The sequence below is a fragment of the Anas acuta genome, chromosome 2, assembly GCF_963932015.1.
Source record: "Anas acuta chromosome 2, bAnaAcu1.1, whole genome shotgun sequence".
Classification (NCBI taxonomy): domain Eukaryota; kingdom Metazoa; phylum Chordata; class Aves; order Anseriformes; family Anatidae; genus Anas; species Anas acuta.
In genome coordinates, this window is record NC_088980.1 from 38142414 (window position 1) to 38160664 (window position 18251).

Below are 18251 nucleotides of genomic sequence, written 5' to 3' on the forward strand. Positions count from 1 at the left end.
TGGGAGAATTTAGATATACTGACTTAAATACAGATGCTAGGTAAATTTCAAAGAGATGAACTCTCTTCTTCATCTCTAGAAAGGATATAGACACTGATGTCCTTCACATATCTGTTTTTTTATCATCACAAAATCCATCCTTCTCCATGACATTTTGCTAAAACTTAACAAATCCTTTGAAAAGGTGGCAAAGCCAGGAATAGGTTATGCTTTAGGACAGTTTCCCCCTCACCCAGCACACAGGTAATTTAGGTAATTGTTCTTCACAAGCTTATGAAACAACTGCAACTCAGTGTAGGAAATCTTAGTTCTTTAAAAAAAAAAAAAAAAGAAAAAAAAAAGAGAGAGAGAGATGTAAGAGACATGCATATATGAAGAGAGTCAAGTCTTTCATGTGCTCCCACCCCTGGGGAACAGAACTTTTTCTTTTTGACTCGTTTATTCCATGTCTTGTAATGAGGCAGGTCTGAGGCTGTTGATGTCCTGAAAAACCTGTCCTCTGATAGCTGCTGCAAGGCACCAGAGGAATCTGATACTGTTTGTGTTGTTCTTAAAGAAATGTCCACGGTAAGGGAGACAAAGCTCACCCTTGCCTTAGGTTTTCCTACTGTGTCTCTTGGAAATAAATAAAGAACGCAATTATTAATTAAAAAAAAAAAAAAATAAAGGGGGGGAGGAGGGAAGGGAGCAAGCTTTGAGGTTTTGCTCAGGGTCTTTTTGAGAAACATAGCTCTTCTATGTTGTGATTAGAGCCAAGAACTGCATGAGTCTGGTCTGACAAGGTAAGAAGTGCTCATCTCTTGGCACCACCTCTCAATGAGTGGGGCCTTTCATTCTTGTCTGGTAAAAGATTATTACAAATTCAAGTAATTTTCTCCAGACCAATCTTTATGCCTACATCACCATTTACCCTGATGCAGATGTACCTCGGCTTTAAATCTGCTGACAGCACTGCTACAGCACCTACAGAATTTGCTCAGCTTTCGGGTAGGTTTTTATAACCACACTGATATCCATGCCTCCCACCACTGCTAGTAATAACTGAACCAGTCAGGGAAGGTCTCCGCAAACCCATTGCAGCAGTGATTAAGACATAGACGTACGTATCTACTTGCCCTTTAAATAGAAGGCTTAATTGGCGATGTGGATAGCAGTTTCCTAATGGACAGAAATTAAACTCCATTTAATTCCTGAGCAGACACTTCCAATGCACAAGGTTTACCACACATTTGGAGCGGAGAGGGGGGGAGGAAGGAACGAGCCGCATGCACGACTCTCCCTACCTCTGACAATCACTGAGGAAAAGCAACATGAGGACCAGAATGGCATAAGTGTGGCAGGTGTGAATTGACCTGCACTGGCAAAGCTGCGAGCTGGGAAACTTGCAAATCACATGGTTGTGCAATACTTGGCTCCAGTCAGCGCTATCATGTTCTTTTTAAAAAAAATAAATAATAAAAAAAAATCTTAAAGACGTGTACATCAAGTTAAGGGATTAACTGTCAAGTGACATTACCGAAACAGAGACAATATATTTCTTTATTGTTAATGAAATTCAGTTAAAAGTGAAGGAAGTGATAAAGAAAGTACTGTTTTGTAATGTATTTTACATAAGAACGTAATATAGAAAGGGAAGTGCAATTAAATCTTAATGTGGACTTTTTTATTTTTAGTTTATCATCTGGTTTACATTTTGAGCCCCTTTGCAGCAGTAAATTATACTGGCATTTCTTAGGGAATAGCTGCCATGTTAATTTAGTTTAATAAAATAACTGACAGAGAAAAGGGGGAAAAGAAGCAAGAAGAGACAGTACCCCACCCCCCCCAATGCATACTCTCCTTATCTTTAGCTAAGTATTCAAATGCTTTCTATATGAATTGTCCGTGGTCCAACTCCAGCACCATGTAATAATACAATACATTACAACACAGTACAATACAATCTTGGATTTCTGTAGCGCCCTTCATACAAGCATCCCAGGGTGCTTTACAATCATTATGAGTTAAAATTAAAACTGAAGCACATACAATTCCTAATAGAATCATTTTAAAAATGCTAAACAGAACAAATAACTTTTAAGTCTAGATTTAAAAGTCCCAACAGCCAGAGCTTTCCTTACTTCAATTGGCAATGAGCTCCAAAGCTAGGGAGCAAAGCGACTAAAGGCTCTCTCATGTTATGTTAAAGGATCTCTCATGTTGTTTATACTTGTGCAGTACTCTGCAGCCAACAATTTGCCAATAAGAAGAAGAAAAAGACTTATTTGCAATCTTGCTTTAAAGAACAGTGGAGGAGTGGCTTGTTAACCCTCTAATAAAGTTACAGAAAAAAAAAACAGGGTTAACACTCAGCCATAACTGCATGAAGAAGTATGAATGAATGAATACAAAATTTTGTAGCACTGCATTACTTGGTTGACTCTTTACCAGCTAGCTGTAAAAAGGGTAAAAACAACAACAAACATGTTTTTATATATATGGAAAAAAAAATAAAAAAGAAGAACATTATAACAAGTATTTAAAATGCAAGTTATTCTATATACCATTCTCAGGACCACTGAGGCAGTGAAAACAGAAGCTGAGTAGGGTTCAGTTCTACAACATATACACATTTTAGAAGAAAAATGCATCATAAGAAAATGTGTTTTGTTCCTTTTTTATTCTGTCACTTCCCTAAAACTGAAAGGTCATATGATGCAGATAATCCCTCACATGACACAGTTCTCAAAACTGCTGAGACACAATACAAAGCGGTTAACACACGAAGTGGGGAGGACAGTCACAAAAATGTTATTCCCCGAAAAAAACATGAATTTTGTACTTTGTTCACATGAAAACTTCGCAGAAAACAACTACTTATTCCTCCATACAGCTGAATTAAGGGGAGGGAGGGGGGAAAGAAAGAAAGAAAAAAAAAAAAAGAAAAAACAAAAAAGAAGAAATCAACACTAGCACCATCCCACTATTGGACTTCTCTTTTTCAGAAGCACGCAACCTCATGACAGCACAGACAGATACTTATGGATTTGTTGACACGTACAGAGTCTTCTGAAGCCATGAACTGCACTTATTTGAGAAACAAGGTATGCTCCCTTTCCTTCCTGTCTCCCTCCCTACAGAGTAAGTCCAGGCCCCATAATTGGTGTGCAAAGGGACATCCTCATAATTTTACCTAATGAAGAAGCAGGAAAAAAAAAATCTACGTCTTTTCTCCTATAGTAGCTACTGCCCAGAGAAAACAGTTTGAGACTGATATAACTCTAACATTGAGAGTGTTTATATGCATCTAAAGAACATAAATCAATGATCAAAAGATTAAGCGATTTGAATTTTGAACTCACTGTCCTCAAAAGAAATACAACACTAGTGAGGTCAACCAGTAGCACATGAAGGGTATCAGATAGAAGATAAAATATTTTTAAGGTTACACACAAGAGTTGAGTATCCTGAGATCACCTTAAATACAGTGTACCTCTAAGGTTCACCTTGAGTGCTCAGGGGCTTCCAGCACCACACCGAGTCTTGCAACTGGGTCTTGCAGAGGAGCTGAAACACAGGCTCCAGCAGCCCCATGCAAGGCCAGCTCTGGGATTGGAGCCCCTCTGTCCCAATGTTATTATTTCATCTTTCCCATCCCTTCAGCAATAGCCTCAGTACTTCACTCCAAATGCCCGTCTTACTTGGGTGACTAAAAATCACGGGCACAAATTTTAATAGGTAATTGTAAATGTTTTAAGAATCCTGATACCTTGTCAGCTTGAAGAGACATCAGAGGGAATACTCTTGAGCAACTAGGGGTGGGTTGGAAGGGACCTGCCTGCCAAGACAGGGCCCAGGGCCCTCAAGGATTTACTTCCCTGAAATAATTAATGACATCTTCAAAACCTAAAGTACAGTAACATCTAAAGTAGAAAACGGAGCTGCATTCCTTACTGAGTTTATTAATTAGGGGGAGAGAGGGAGGAAGAGAGGAAAGAGAAGGGAAGCACAAGCAGCAAAAGAAATCCAACAACTTGGTCTCAGGTCTAGGCAAGTAAAATTAAAAGGGGAGGGCAGAAAACAACCTTTCGGTTTTGCGAAGAAAGAATTCAGAAATGCTCATAAAAGCATGGATTTTGGCAACTCTTAATAGCTCATTCCTTGGTTATTTATAGGTCTGGAAATTTTAATTTTAGCAATTGCAACTTTTTTTTTTTTTGGTCGTGATGGGGGTGGGAATGCAGGTTGTCAGAACAGCAGCCAGGAAATGTGAGAGGATTTCTATATTGCTATTATGCTGCTTGTTTGCTATGATGGCCAGGTACACTCAGATCAGGTAAACTGAGAAACACTTATGTTCCAAGCAAGCTTTCTTCCTGGCATCTCTGCCAGATCATATAAAAACTGCATAAAACAGCATGCAAATTAAGGGTAGGAAATTTGAACAAAGAACAAAGTATGTGATATATATTGTGCCCATGTCATATGCAGAAAATCATTCACTACAGCACCAGGAGTTTGATCAAAATGCAGTCAAGACATCTATATTTATCACAAGTGCAGAGCCATTCAGACTTCAGTATCATACCAGCACTTGTTTGGTGGGTGCACACATTTTACGGACTGCAAGCGTGTATCTGTCCCCAGTCATCAACTGCAGAATTATGTAAAAGATATTCTGGGAAGGGGAGAGAGAGGGACAGGGACGGCGTACAAAGACCTTCAAAATAAATGTAAATAGTAGTAGAATGCATATAAACTACTATGTCCATAAGTACCACAGACTTTGGATATATTCCATGGAAATATTTCATGTCTCCTACAAAATACATTGAAAAGATGCAACCATGAGATTCTACTGAAGGGACATACCACACGGACTCCTGATGGCTCTTGAACAGAAGGTCTTCTTTGCCCTTTTTCACTACCACATTTCCCCATAGCCCCACACACCATCCACGTGCCTGAATCTGTCATACAATTTGTTAGAGACCCTCAGACACGCACCTCAAGCCAGCCAGCATTTGGCCACTGCCCCAGAGCTCATCTTTAACACTGTAGCCAATTTTCTTTATCTTGACCTTGCTCATATTTTTACTTCTACCGCTTGTTTCTTCATTATCTCTAATCCAGGGACGTGTGAAACAGCACAGAGACACCTGCAAATTCCTTTCCCACATTCTACTATACATCAGGCCCAGAATTTCTCATCTATAATGCACTGGCTATTGGTTGTCCTGAAAGTTAGGCTAGGACAACCTCAGTTTCAAAGGATGAGCAAAAAGGAAGGAAAATAAATAAATAAAGAAAAAGACCATATATAAATAAATAAAAAGACCATATATAAATAAATAAAAAGACCACCTTCATGTTTCAGGATACTGTGGGGAACGGGAAAGTATTCCTTGCTTTCACAAACGCTGTTACAGCAGTTCAATAAACAAACAAATAAAAACACTAAAGTGAAAAACCCAAACCTGTTTGTGAATACAAAGAGCAATGATTCAGAAAATCTTTTTGTAGAAAAAATTCAAGGGAGATAATACTAGTTAGAAAGTCAATGTCATTTGATCATTGCCATATTTTCAAAGCTGTGCCCAGAAACTAATTGATCTCTACAATCTCTTAGTCTGGTAGGTGACCTATTATCTCCCTCTCATAGAAAAGATAACAGGAACTCAAGGGGTACATCTAAAAGTTCAAAACCACACCAACAGTGCGATTGTTCCAGAATCAAATGAACTTCCAGCCTTTCTAATTCAAAAGAGAAAATGAAACAAAAAAAACTCCTTATTAATAACAGCATAGATATGATCATAGGTATTTCAGTTATTTTAACTGTAGAAGTAATAAGAAACTTGAGCACTAAAACCCAAAACACAGCAAAACTGTGAAAATGAAGTATGAAATGTTAGAACTAATGCTGAGCAGAGAGATGGTATGATTAACATTAAATAAATAAATGCAACAGGCCTGCTTGACTGATCACTTTGGAGCAGCTCCCAATAGACTGAGGTAGAGCAGAGCTTCAGTGCAAGGGTTTAGAAATAAGAATTGATGGTAGAACAATTTATTTACAACTCTTTGGAGACTGAAGAACCAAACCAGGAGAGAAATGAGATCTAAGCCACTTGCTAGATGTACCAATTTAATGGAATGCACAAGATGGCCCAGAATTGAGCCCTAGATTAAATTCTAAGTTGCCTTCCCCATCAAAAGAGATCTGGAGAGGAAGCAGAAATGAAGTGAGCCGTGCGTATCAAACACAAGAAGTCTTTCACCCAGCACCTGCATATGCTGCTAGTCTCTAGCAATAAAATCTGCAAACCCAAGGAAAAGCATGAAAATACACTGCAGAGCATAAATCAGAAAAGGTTTGGCTTTTCCATGCAAAATTTGTAGCACCATTTTACCTTGCCTTATTAATAACAAAATTTGAGAATAAATCTTGATACCTATACTCTCAACTCTACGGCAATTGAGAGCTGTGTTTTTGCTCCATTCTGTCCCAAGGACTCCAATTCATGTCCCTGTGATGTGGATTCCTCTAATAAGTGGTAAACCTGGCTGTCGGAAGGTAGCTACAGCAATCTCAGAGAGAGACAGCTGCAGTAACTTCAAAAGAGCCCATGTATTCAACTCTCCTAACAGGAGTAGGAGTTGTAGTGGTATTTTACTGAGGAACGCATGTAGAGTTCATATCCTTACTCCCTGAAGTTTTAGTTTAAATGAGAAAGAAAATGGCCAAAAAAAGGAGGAAAAAATGATAAAAAAAAAAAAAAAAAAAGAAAACTCCCTAAAGTAGAAGAAGTTTTCTAGACTCTAATGCAAACTGTATCTCAAAGTTTCTTTGCTGATATATTTTCAAGCCATTAAATATGCTTGCACAAGAGAAATAGCGTGCTTGGTATTTTTGCAGTTCACAGAATATCAGTGTTCTACACAAATAAGAGCAATTTCCTAGTATACAAAATGCAAGATAAATAAGAAAAAAAAAAAAAGTAAATTCTAAGTGAAGATGATGACTCTCAGTCTTCCATGCTTAAATTAGGCTTTGGAGATGCCGCGCGTTGAGCACAGCAGCTTACATATTCTCTAACAAATCCTCCATACCTACACAAAACAGAATACTGCTAATGACAGTGACAGAAAACGGTAACTAATCTTGTTTCCACTTTGAGTCATTTTTCTGTGGTTAATAAATTATATCCACAACAGTGTTAATAAGTTATGGTACGGTGTCACTGCATTAGTTTGCATTTGTGATGAAGCGCTTCATACGGCATTACCTATGCCCACGGAAGTACATAAGAGGAGAGACCACTGCTCCTCTCTCACAAGGGTCTAATGCTGGCATTCTGACAAACGCTCTAAGGAAAAATTGCCCTCTACCTTCTGCTTTGCTCTTACTTCTCACCTCTGTTACGGCAGCACAGTATTGCGGGCAATTCACGAACTTGAATATATTTAACAAAACACAGACACTTTAAATAAGTCTCCTTTGCATAGGAGCGATATACAATTAGTAATTATTTCTGCAAATATGGGAAGAATTCATATCAATTGAGTCACTTGAAAAGGCACTATAAGACCAACATGTCTTCCCTCTTGCTCATGTAGGAAAGCTGGAAGATTTAGACCAACCGATGGGATCTTGACCAACCACTTCTTCTTCCAAAAGTTAAGATTAAATAAACACATTTTAATCTTAATGTGATATGGTCTTTAAAGAAACGGACTACAAAAAGAAAAGCAGAAGCTATTTAAATTCCTAAGCAACCTGACCACTGCAGCACCAGTGAAGATAAACAGATGACAAAAGTACTTAGCATGCTTTAAACAACAGAAAAAAAAATATCTCATGGCTTTAAATATATTCTTCTATATTAAAAAAAAAAAAAAGTGAAAAACAGCAAAAACAGCAAACAGCCTCAAATCAGAGTTCTGTAATCTGGGGTTTTGGTAATCTCAGGAGCTGTTTTTGAGGACTGATATTAGGCAAGATTTTTGTCCATTAAAATTATGATGTAAAAATTCAGTACTATTTAAAAAAAAAAATCTTTTAAAAACAGTAATTACTGAAATTTCTCCAGTACTATGGAGAATGAATACAATGAAGTATTTCTTTCAAAAACTGTTTTCCTGCTTTGCCACTTCATCATCTACATATACACAAGTTGCTATGTGAAACACTAATCCCATTTATAAATGAAATGTTCCATCTTTATACAATTTACTGGCTTTCCATCACTATCAAGTAAAAACTAGCACTGTTGGACTAAAATGGAGAATAGTCCCAAATTATCCGCAGCCTCCACAAGCCAGCAGTGCAAAAGCTCACATGCCTTTATAGTAGGTATGCACAAGATAACTTTGCAGACGTATTACTAGAATGGTTTGCAACCAGTGAAGATAATTTTGATTATTTCCACTTCAAAACTTCCTATATTGAAGCCACATCACTGAAAACAATCTAACCATAGGGGAAAAAAAGTGATGGGAAAACAGACTGCTAATATATCCACTGGAAAGACAGAGAGAGAGAGAGAGAGAGAGAGAGCAAGCAAGTAGTTCTCTATAGATTAAATGATGTCTTTCAGAGACAAAAACTCCAATATTCTGAGCAAGAGAAATAAAATTCCTATAAAAATATCTCAACTTCCTTAACTTCCTTTTTCTTCTCCCTACCACAATTAGCATCATTTATCTGTACACTGAATTTCTGTCTCCACTGTGCCACAACAAAATACAATTTAAAATCTAAAACGTAACAATATATATGAAGTTCCCACCAGAACACCGGCGGACTCCGTACTGCACAGAAAAATAAGTTGCTCCCTCCCAGTAATTCAAAAAAGGAATGACAAAAAAAGAACAATACGACTAAGGCTTCAGGAAGGCATCAATTCAATATTTAGCAATGCATAAATTGAGACTTCATTTTTGTTTAGGTATATTTTGATTAGAACTAATAAATGGCTGATTTTCCTTTGGTTGTTTGCAACAACAACACATCATCCAAAGAGCTTTATTCTTTATTCCCCTCTCATATAGCATGCCAAGGACTGTCTCATTTTATGAATTAGCATTTAAAACTACTGCAGGTTATCTAACAAGCATTCAGATTCAATAGTACTTTTGACAGCAGTAAGTAGAGAGCCTTTTAACATCTTGAACACATGTGCTTGAAAAAAGTAGTTACATCAAAGCAGTTCAAAGACTGAAGACAAAAACCAGTTAAAATCCAGTTTGCTGTGAGACAATTTTAGTGTGGTGTAAACAACCTTTCACAACTCCCCATGGGAAACGTTGTAAGACTATGTTCAAAATGAATCAGGCATATTTATAAAGATCATGAAGTGGTCAAATGAATTTGCATTTTTGGCAGATTCACTCCACGGATACTACTTGCTGCAGTCTGTAGAAATCTCAAATCTCACATCAGTGTTGCCTGTAGTGCTTTATTATTTATTACATTTTATGCTAAGTACCTGTGAAAGGGGACATTCCTTGGCCAATGAACTCTGGTTCATATCCTTCAGTAAGTCCTTCAGAGCATTTCTTACTGTTGTGTGAGACCATTGTTCAGGAGGCAAGTCTTCTAGTTTAGGGCAACTATTTGAAACACAGATTAGAAAAGGGATTATTACAAGATTGCATCCTGCTGCAGAACATTCCTTTAAGACAGACAGATTTCATTTTGCGCATCAAGCAGATGCATCTGGAGATTGCTCTCGGTCTCCTGATTGTTCCGATTAGTTAATTACTTTATACAACACATCTGCTGTATTGATGCATGAATTATACATCAGCTGCATGTGGCGACTATTTTTTCATGTTACTTCTACCTTCCTGCTCTGATGCGCTTGGTAAAACAATTTAAGGTGTAATGCTTTCTCACGACTGATCATGAAAAGCATTAATATATTAACCATTTTTTTTCTTTTTTGTTACCGTGAAATGTAAGAACCTAGACAGCAACAATAAGTGTGAGCAAGTCATTCTTTTACAAAATGCACACAGATGGTACTGTTCATGATATGCAAAAATATTTTTCTCTTAAGTAAACTTTATGTAAAATGCCTTCTTGTAATGCATCATTTAATTGACTAAAATGCAATATAGTTTTAATGAGATATCCAAAGAAAATCTATGTATCAGAGCCATAAAAGTTTTCTGCAATAGTATTCTGTAAGTTAAAGAAGAATTAGGGTAACTAAAAAGGAATTTAGATAAGCCTTTGTACTTTGAGCACACAGCACAGCGGGAATTAAATACAAGCAATATTAACCATGAGAGCTGACAAGTAACAGTTCACTTCCCAGAACTGGTATGCAACTTACCTGTGTAACTGGATTTTCAGTGTGACCACATGATACACGTCTTGCAGCATGTCTGCTACTGTAGCATCAGGGGCATCTGTCACATAGGAGAGTGGAACTGGATTCCACTTCCCAACCTGGATAAGCCCTGTGGGATATGTACATATATATCTATATATTCTTTTTTTTTTTTTTTTTGGAAGAGGAGGGAGGGCAAGGAGGACAAAACCAAAAAAAAGTAATGTACCTGCTAATTCCTAGGGGCAAAAAAAATGACCAATTTTAACAAGATTGGCACTTTTGTTTCTAGCTTCTTAAATCTGACACGATAAAACGACAGCCCCCCTACCTCCCCCCCCCCCCCCCAAAAAAAAGGGAAAAAAACAGACAAACAAACAAAAAAGCAACACCTACTCACACATCACCAAGGGCATTCTTTATATGTATTGTGAAATTATACAAATGCATTATAATAGAGATTTTTTTAATACACATAGAAGCATATTTTCCTCAAGTTATGATTAATTCAATAGGATGTAATATAGTAGTTACCCTTCTTTACAAATTATAAAGGATTTTGTAATGCAAGGACTGAGTTAAAAAAATACTTTGCAGTCTATAAAAGCATCGGGAACAAAATAAAAGAAACAGAGCTGGATATTCAGTCATAAATGCAAGTTGACTCTCAACAGTCCATCTGCTCAAATATGCTTTACACTTCCTTGTGGATCCTCAGTGGAGCAGATTATTAAGGTCAATAAGCATACTAATGATTCAGTTGAAGTCTTTTTTTCTTAAAAAAAAAAAATAAAGAAAAAAGTGTCTACCTCAACATTCCACATGAACAAAACATGTGCTAACAAAAATACACTAAGGAAAAAAAAAGCAACAGAGACAGAATTTGCAAGAAGTTTAAGAAGTGAAACCCGCATCTCATTCCTGAAAGAAATCCTGCCCCTCCCCCAGGACCCCCCAAACAAGCACAATTCATTGTACAATTTCCCAGCATTATTTACCTTTTGCTTGGGCAGCAGAGCTGTGAGAATATCCGAGTGATAGCAATGCCATTTCAATCAGTTGGTTGAAAAGCATGTCCTTCCTCACCAGCACAAATTCTGCATGCTCCTCCTTAGAATCATACTCAATGGCATTTTCATAATGTTCCACTACACAGAAAACTGGAAGCATACTTCCTGTTAAAAAAAAATAAATTTTACGTATTAAACTGGAGTTATAGTAGAGTAGGTGGGTCTACAAAGCATTATGTAAATAAAACCTGTATGAACAGGCAGACGAGGCATCAGGAATCATCACAAATATTTGATAAACATATTCCCTGAGTCCTTTCCCTTCGCTCTCCCCGAAAAAGAGAAAGTTCTGCAAAACACCCCTCTCTATGAAAAGCAGAAATGCAAATTTACCTTCCTTGATGGGGTACAGATGAAAGAATTACCTGCTATAGAAATCACAAGGTTGACTGAAGAGAAGTTGATTCTCTCTGTCCTGCCTGATTTGTTGTGAGTAGCAGGCAGCACGAGAACCTAAATACACACTGCAGATGTCTTCAGTGTATGCCATTTTAGTACCAGCCACATAATTTTGTTCGTTAACACTAAAACTTTCTTGGTTCTGCCAAAAATATTTCATTACCTTCAGCATCAACAACAAATCACCTCGCATGTTATACATTTGCTCTGAAAAGGGCACACAAGGAATCAAGGCAAAAGTTAACACTAATTCATGCCTCATTCATTGAGTGCACTTGAGCACTGCTTTCACTCACATCTTTAAGAAACAAACTGTGATTTCAATTCAGTTTTGAGTAGTGTACCTGCAGCCGGGGCTTTCTTTTTGTTGCCTCATGCACTTACATTCAACATTCCTGGTGTTCACTGCTATTTTGGTATGCCTGAAACTAATTACTAATTTCTAGTTTTGTAGCATTTCACATCAGAACCTTCCCTCTGCCGCACAGAATATTGAGCAAACCACCTCTTTCCCTTCCTTTTGGATTTTATTTTATTCTTTTAATTCCTTTTTGACAGCAGACAGGAAAATTAACGAACAGCCCAGGCTTTTTTGGGGAAATCATCCCTGCCGGCAGCCGGGTTTCCAGACGCTGAGAGAACCCCTCCCAGCCTGCCAGAGGCACCTCACCCCTCAGCCTTCTGCCCCGGCCCTGTCCCAGGTTAGGATCTCCCGGCGACAGAAAGCCAAAGGGTTAAAAGCAGATGTACTGAACCGCCTTATGGCAGCCTGCCAGAGGGGTATCATCTTTAGCATAAATGATGACAAGGGTTATTTTAACAGGGCACCCAGGAACTCCAATTAGTCCTACAATGTTAATGCCTCTATAACCACTGCCCTCTAGACTGACAGAGCCTCCTAACCTGCTCCGGTGCACAAGGCATCTTGCAGCTGAAAAGGAAGATTTACTGTTGACAACAGAAATGCTTTAAGATCACGTCCGCTGACTTGTACCATAACATCTAGCAAGAAATCACAGTAAAAAAGATACCTTTTAAGCTTGTATATTTAAACTACATCTGTTCACCAGAGAGTCAATCTCTGGCAAACAAACCCCTTCAGGCTCGCTTGGAAAAGCTCACAAACTCACTCCAGTTTGCCCAATAGGCTCAGCATGAAAGACAAGACTAAAAGCTTGCCAATATTTATGTAGTGCAGGAAGGAGCTTTTTCTTTTTTTTTTTTTTTTCCTTTGTGTGTGTGTGTGTGTATGTGTGTGTGTGTGTTTTGTGTCTTGTTTTTTTAAATCTCAGCGAGACTGGTCAGGAAGGGAGAGAAGACCAAAGCAAGAGCAGTACGTGCAAACTGGTGATTTCTTCATTGGTTTTAATTAAGCTGTGGAGAGCTTTCCAACACACATACACACACACACACTTCATCTGCAGAAAGGTTTTGGCTGTTTCTCCCCCCCTTCCTTTCACACTCTTACAATTGATGTTTCACCTGCTACCATCTGACTGAAAGAAAGAGCTCAAAATTCTTAAGTGGTTTCACTGCTAATACCTGAAGATGAAATGTAAACAAAGCTTCATTTTAGCAAACAGTGCATATACACTCAAAAACAGCCAAGACAGATTTGTCTTTCTCCTTATCAGTTCCTACAAATCAGGTTATGATCAGACACAAAACTAGCAATGCACAGGTACTGCATTGCATGTCAGCACAGTTTTTGAGAGGTATGCGGTCTCAGGAGTTACAACATTCAGAAAAATGTAGTACTTTAAACAAAACAGGAGACACTCCTGGCCAAATTTTGATGTCCAGAGTAGCTTAGCAAAGGTGGATCCTGGTACTGTGACACAGGTATCATCTGACTACAAATCAAGCTACTAAATCTTTTAGCAAACTGTCACTAGTGTCCTTCTGTTAATGTGAAAAATGTTGTACAGGAGAGCACAACCTCAGCTGGCTGATCTCTCCTGCTAGTGCTTGGCAAGACCTCCAAGTGCAGCAACTCCATAACCTTCTAGTATTAAAGGGGAGAGCACTGGTCAGTGCTCGCTGCTAAAAATACAGCATGATTTAAACCTGAAGGCAGTGTTAGAGCTTTTGCTGAAGGTTTACGAGTCTGTGTAAACAGCACGTCTGCCATAAGGAGCAGTGAAGTCTGTAGAATCCTTGTCTAAAACTGTCCTGGCATTAAAGTTTGCTGTGCAAATATCACATAATACCAGAGACAGCTGAAATCTCCTATTTAGGAATTTATGGAACTTATATGTTTGCAGGCGTCAGAAAGTCCTTTTTATATAGCCCCACTGCTTCACTGTACAATATTAATGCACTCTGCTTGAAAAGCCGTAATAAATTATATTTTTAATGCTCTTACCCTGGCTTTCTTAAGATGCATACATTCTTGGCAAACAATCAATAAATAGGGTAATCATGAGCAGAGGCCAAAGAATTTGCTGAAGTGCTGTTTTTCCATTTTTAATAGATAAAGATCTAACAATACGGACTGCTGTGTCTGTTCATTTCAGGATCAATATATTCTTTGTTTTCGCCAAACCGAGGAAAAAATAAATGATTGTACGATAAATGTTATGCATCAGACACAATGAAATTCCTCTGCCTTCTAACTTTGTGCGTTTAATAGTCTTGGTTGGATTTTGCACTTTGCTTAGCAAATGCAAGAAAAATCTGGATTACAAACATATACTGATTATACTAAGAAAAGTAGAGGCTGTTTTAATACAAATGCCAAATTACATACAACATCTTTTGATTTACATTATCAAGCCTGCAGAACATGGTAAAAAAGGTTTCTATATTCTGGTATGTAAAATTTATAGATTATTGTCCATTGAAAGTATTTTTAATGCAAACAAAAGCCATCTATATACAAACATCAGTGATTCTAAATGTGCCTTTTCCTTGTGTAAATGTCTAATTACAGCAAACCAGCCACTGAAAAATATGACACCCAAGTTGTTCATTGTTCAATAATGAATTGTACTTAAGAAAATAAACTGCGAAGATTGACATCATAAATGACTTTTCCAATGTGATACCTAAAGATTTATACACTCTCCTTTCAACCAACTTGCAACTGTTATGGAAATAGTGCTGCCCTTCCAAGCTTGGACCATCATTAAGAAAGGCGAGAATTTGTTTCAGGGGTTCGGTATTTGCTCTTACATATTTTTGCGTTTCTGAGACCAACACTTCCTCAAAGAATTAATGCATTATATTACTTCTATTTCAATGTACGAATTTGTTTTAATCAGGGCAGCTAGCCTTTACCTTAACAAAAATCAGACTCCACCCTGTAAAGCAAGATGCTCCACCCAAGCATGAAGCTTACATTTCCCAAATGTGATTTATATCAGAGTTGGGAATATACAGTATTTTAGAATGGAGATTTAATCCTGAAATATAAATGAAGTAGAGTCTGCAAAAGTATGCTTCTCCCCCCCCCCCCCAATATTATAATTCATATTTCTCAAATGCAGAATTAACAAAAGTGTTACCTTTTCTAATATTAGTTTTCATCAGGTGTCCAGAGTGTTTTAAAGGCACTCCTTGCATTTTAGCTCCTGTACTTCCAAGTCTTCCTCTTCCTAATGGGCTCCCATTCTGTTCCAAGCGCGCAATTTTGGCTGGTGGACCCTTCGGATCGCTTACATTGTTAGACATTTCTGAATGTTCTTTCCCCTGAGTTGCCTCGTTCAAATGATCCATACTCAGTCCCGCCTCTAAAGATCACCTGCCATGATTCAAAAAAAAATATATATGTTGTACACGTGTGCGCATATGTATACGTACACAGCCTGCACATGTACAGAGATATATATGTATCATAAGCTCATAAAGAAGAACAAATAACTATTTTAACTAAGAGAAGATGCCTTTTTTAAAAGATACAAACTTATTCTCCAAAAATGACCCCATACCCCAGTTTACAGAGGGATCGCATCGTAATCTGATGGAATTATTTTTTTAAAAAGCCAACTAGAGTATCCCTTAAAAAAATAATCTTCATAGTTATTATAAATCTGAGAGGTACTAAGACTCTTATAAATGATGATGTTTGTCAAGGTATGTACTCCAACACAGCTATTGTTACAAATCTCACAGAAGGGGCTGTTATTAAACCTGGGTGTTTTTATTGTGTTAAAGAGAGAAAGAGAGAGGGGGAGAGACAGGCAGAGAGAGAAAGAAAAAGATTCTCCTGAAACTGTTCTCAGTCTACTTGATAAAAAATGGATGCACAACAATAGAGGGATTGTTAAAACTTTAGCTGAGGAAGCAACAGATTTATTAGTGAAGTAGAAGACTGGCCATTCACAATTTCTCCCGACACCTTGAGAATAAAAATTAGAAGAGAATTTGACAATTTAACATTCAACTTCAGAAAGCAGTGGCGGGAGGTGGTTGCTTTTGAGTTGCCCAACTGATTTTATACAGAAAGTTTATCAACTTTTGCAAAGTTCAAGATAAGCATATGAAAATTTAAAGGTGTTAAGCCTTAACGGTTAAAGAGTAATTTGTTTTCTTAAAAAAAAAAAAATAGAAGAAGAAGAAGGAAGAAAATCAGCATCTCACAAAACACAATGCTGAAAAAGAATCACAATTTTGACAAGACATTTGAAACCCTTAAAAATAAAGAATCCCTTGGTGATGCAAAGCAAAGTTACACACTGGCACAGCTACGTGAAACCAAAAAACGGAAGTAATTTCAATAGCAAATTAAGAAAAGGTATTTGTTAGCATGCTTATATTTCCCTTTTTATAAACTTTTGAAACCTCAGTCCATGAATAACAATTCCAGTGAAATCATTAAAAATCCCCCAAGCCTAGAACATAACGGAGTAAATTTCAAGGATTTTTGTCACTCGTCAGAATCAATTTTACCAAGTAGAAAGGCAATCAGTTGCTGAGAACAGAGACATCTTTCTGGTTATGATTTCATTCATCAATACTGTTATGATTGTTAGGGATTTTACCCTACCTTTCTCTGACGGAGAAAAGGTGTGACTACACTCACAATTATGTTATGCATATAAGATAATCACTAAGGACAGGTGACTAGACATTAATTTATGAACTAGTATTTACATTACCGAGCACAAATAGTAATACTGGGGAAGTCATATTTAGAAAGACTGGTGCGAATCTGATAATTGCTACTTTCTTTCAGTTGCCTAGTAATTCAACACATTTTCTGCACAATTCATAGCAAAGCTATTAAAGTCTAAACATCTTGGGATTTTATTTATTTTTTTTTATATACTACTCTATGTCATTGGTATATACGTCAATTCTGTAAACTATTCTTTTCTCCCGTGAACACTGCGCTGTTTTTCCGGATATGGTGAAGAAAGAGGTAATGTATTAATGTGAATGTTTACGAGCAACCTAAAGAATGCCAGCAAATAGCTAAAGTTTAGAAAATCATTTTTCCTTATGCTGCAAGGTGACATGCTAAGGTTTCCCATTCATCTTGATCCCATCTGTTTTAGGTCGTGTCTCTCATTAATGGTAAACATGCCTATTTTAGCCACTTTCTGAAGAGAGTATTTTTTTTTTCTTTTACTGTGTTAACTGCAGTCTAAGGAAAGAATTACAGTCTCAAACCGTTAACATCTTCCGATGTTTCTGACGATGCTAACGTGCTATAGGGCTGCTTTTCTGAGACTGCCCTCTCTCAAGAATAAGGGAATTAAAAAATAAAAAAATAAAGGGAGGGGGTGTTAAATAATAATAAAGAAGCCTTGAACGAGAAAATCCTCGTCACTTTTGGCAACTTCGGAAGCACTCTAATGCACCAAGGCTCTTTGCTACAAAAAGTATCTAGTCATCATGAGTCAGAATGGCACTACATCATGTACAGTGCATAAAAGTGATAGATCACAGCTCAGTTAATACCCTGACTACAACCAAAACACCAAATGGGTCATTTTCGCTTGGCCTTAGAATACCCACCCATCGGCATCCTCTCCCCGCTTAGTCATCTTGTAAAAAGCTTTATGTTACAAAGCAAAATTACATGCACATAAAACACCTAATTTACTCATTTAAACTCCATGCCCAAGGCTAAAGTTCACTGAAACCTCAGCCTGGAATAGTGATGAGCAACAACCAGCGTGGCCTGCCCAGGGAGAGAGGGCTTGCAGGGAGGAGGAACTATTATCTCCTCCGCTTCCAGGCCAAGAGTTTCCCCGGGTTTCGCGTTTCGGCATCTTTCACAACTACAAGTTCTCGGCACAGGCGTTCAGAGCAGAGCCCGATTTCGAGGCACGGTTTCCCAGCGTAACGCGTACGGCCCCACCGCGCGATTTCTCAATGAGAAGCCGGTGCCGCGTCTCCTTTTGTCGCGATGGAGGAGCCCCGCCGCTATTATCTTATTTCTCCCTCTCCTCCTGAACCAGCCCCCTCCCCAGTCGTTTCCCCTCCTCTTCCCTCCCTCCCCCATAAAACCCCATAA

At 37.9% G+C, this 18251-nt stretch overlaps 1 protein-coding gene across 6 annotated transcripts in view; it reads right to left on the reverse strand.

Annotated features, from left to right (window-relative positions):
• Positions 1–18251, reverse strand: part of SATB1 (SATB homeobox 1) — a 92989-nt gene that overhangs the window by 55196 nt on the left and 19542 nt on the right. For 5 of the 6 annotated variants that reach the window (XM_068674334.1, XM_068674330.1, XM_068674333.1 and 2 more), the window contains exons 2-5: positions 15295–15530; positions 11318–11494; positions 10323–10449; positions 9471–9594 (exon numbers count right to left, since the gene is read on the reverse strand). In XM_068674334.1, the coding sequence (XP_068530435.1) occupies positions 9471–9594; positions 10323–10449; positions 11318–11494; positions 15295–15505 (639 nt within the window). In that variant the 5' untranslated portion in view covers positions 15506–15530. Of the gene's footprint in view, positions 1–9470; positions 9595–10322; positions 10450–11317; positions 11495–11754; positions 11779–15294; positions 15531–18251 lie in introns of those variants that run through there. The other variant, XM_068674335.1, reaches the window with a different exon arrangement.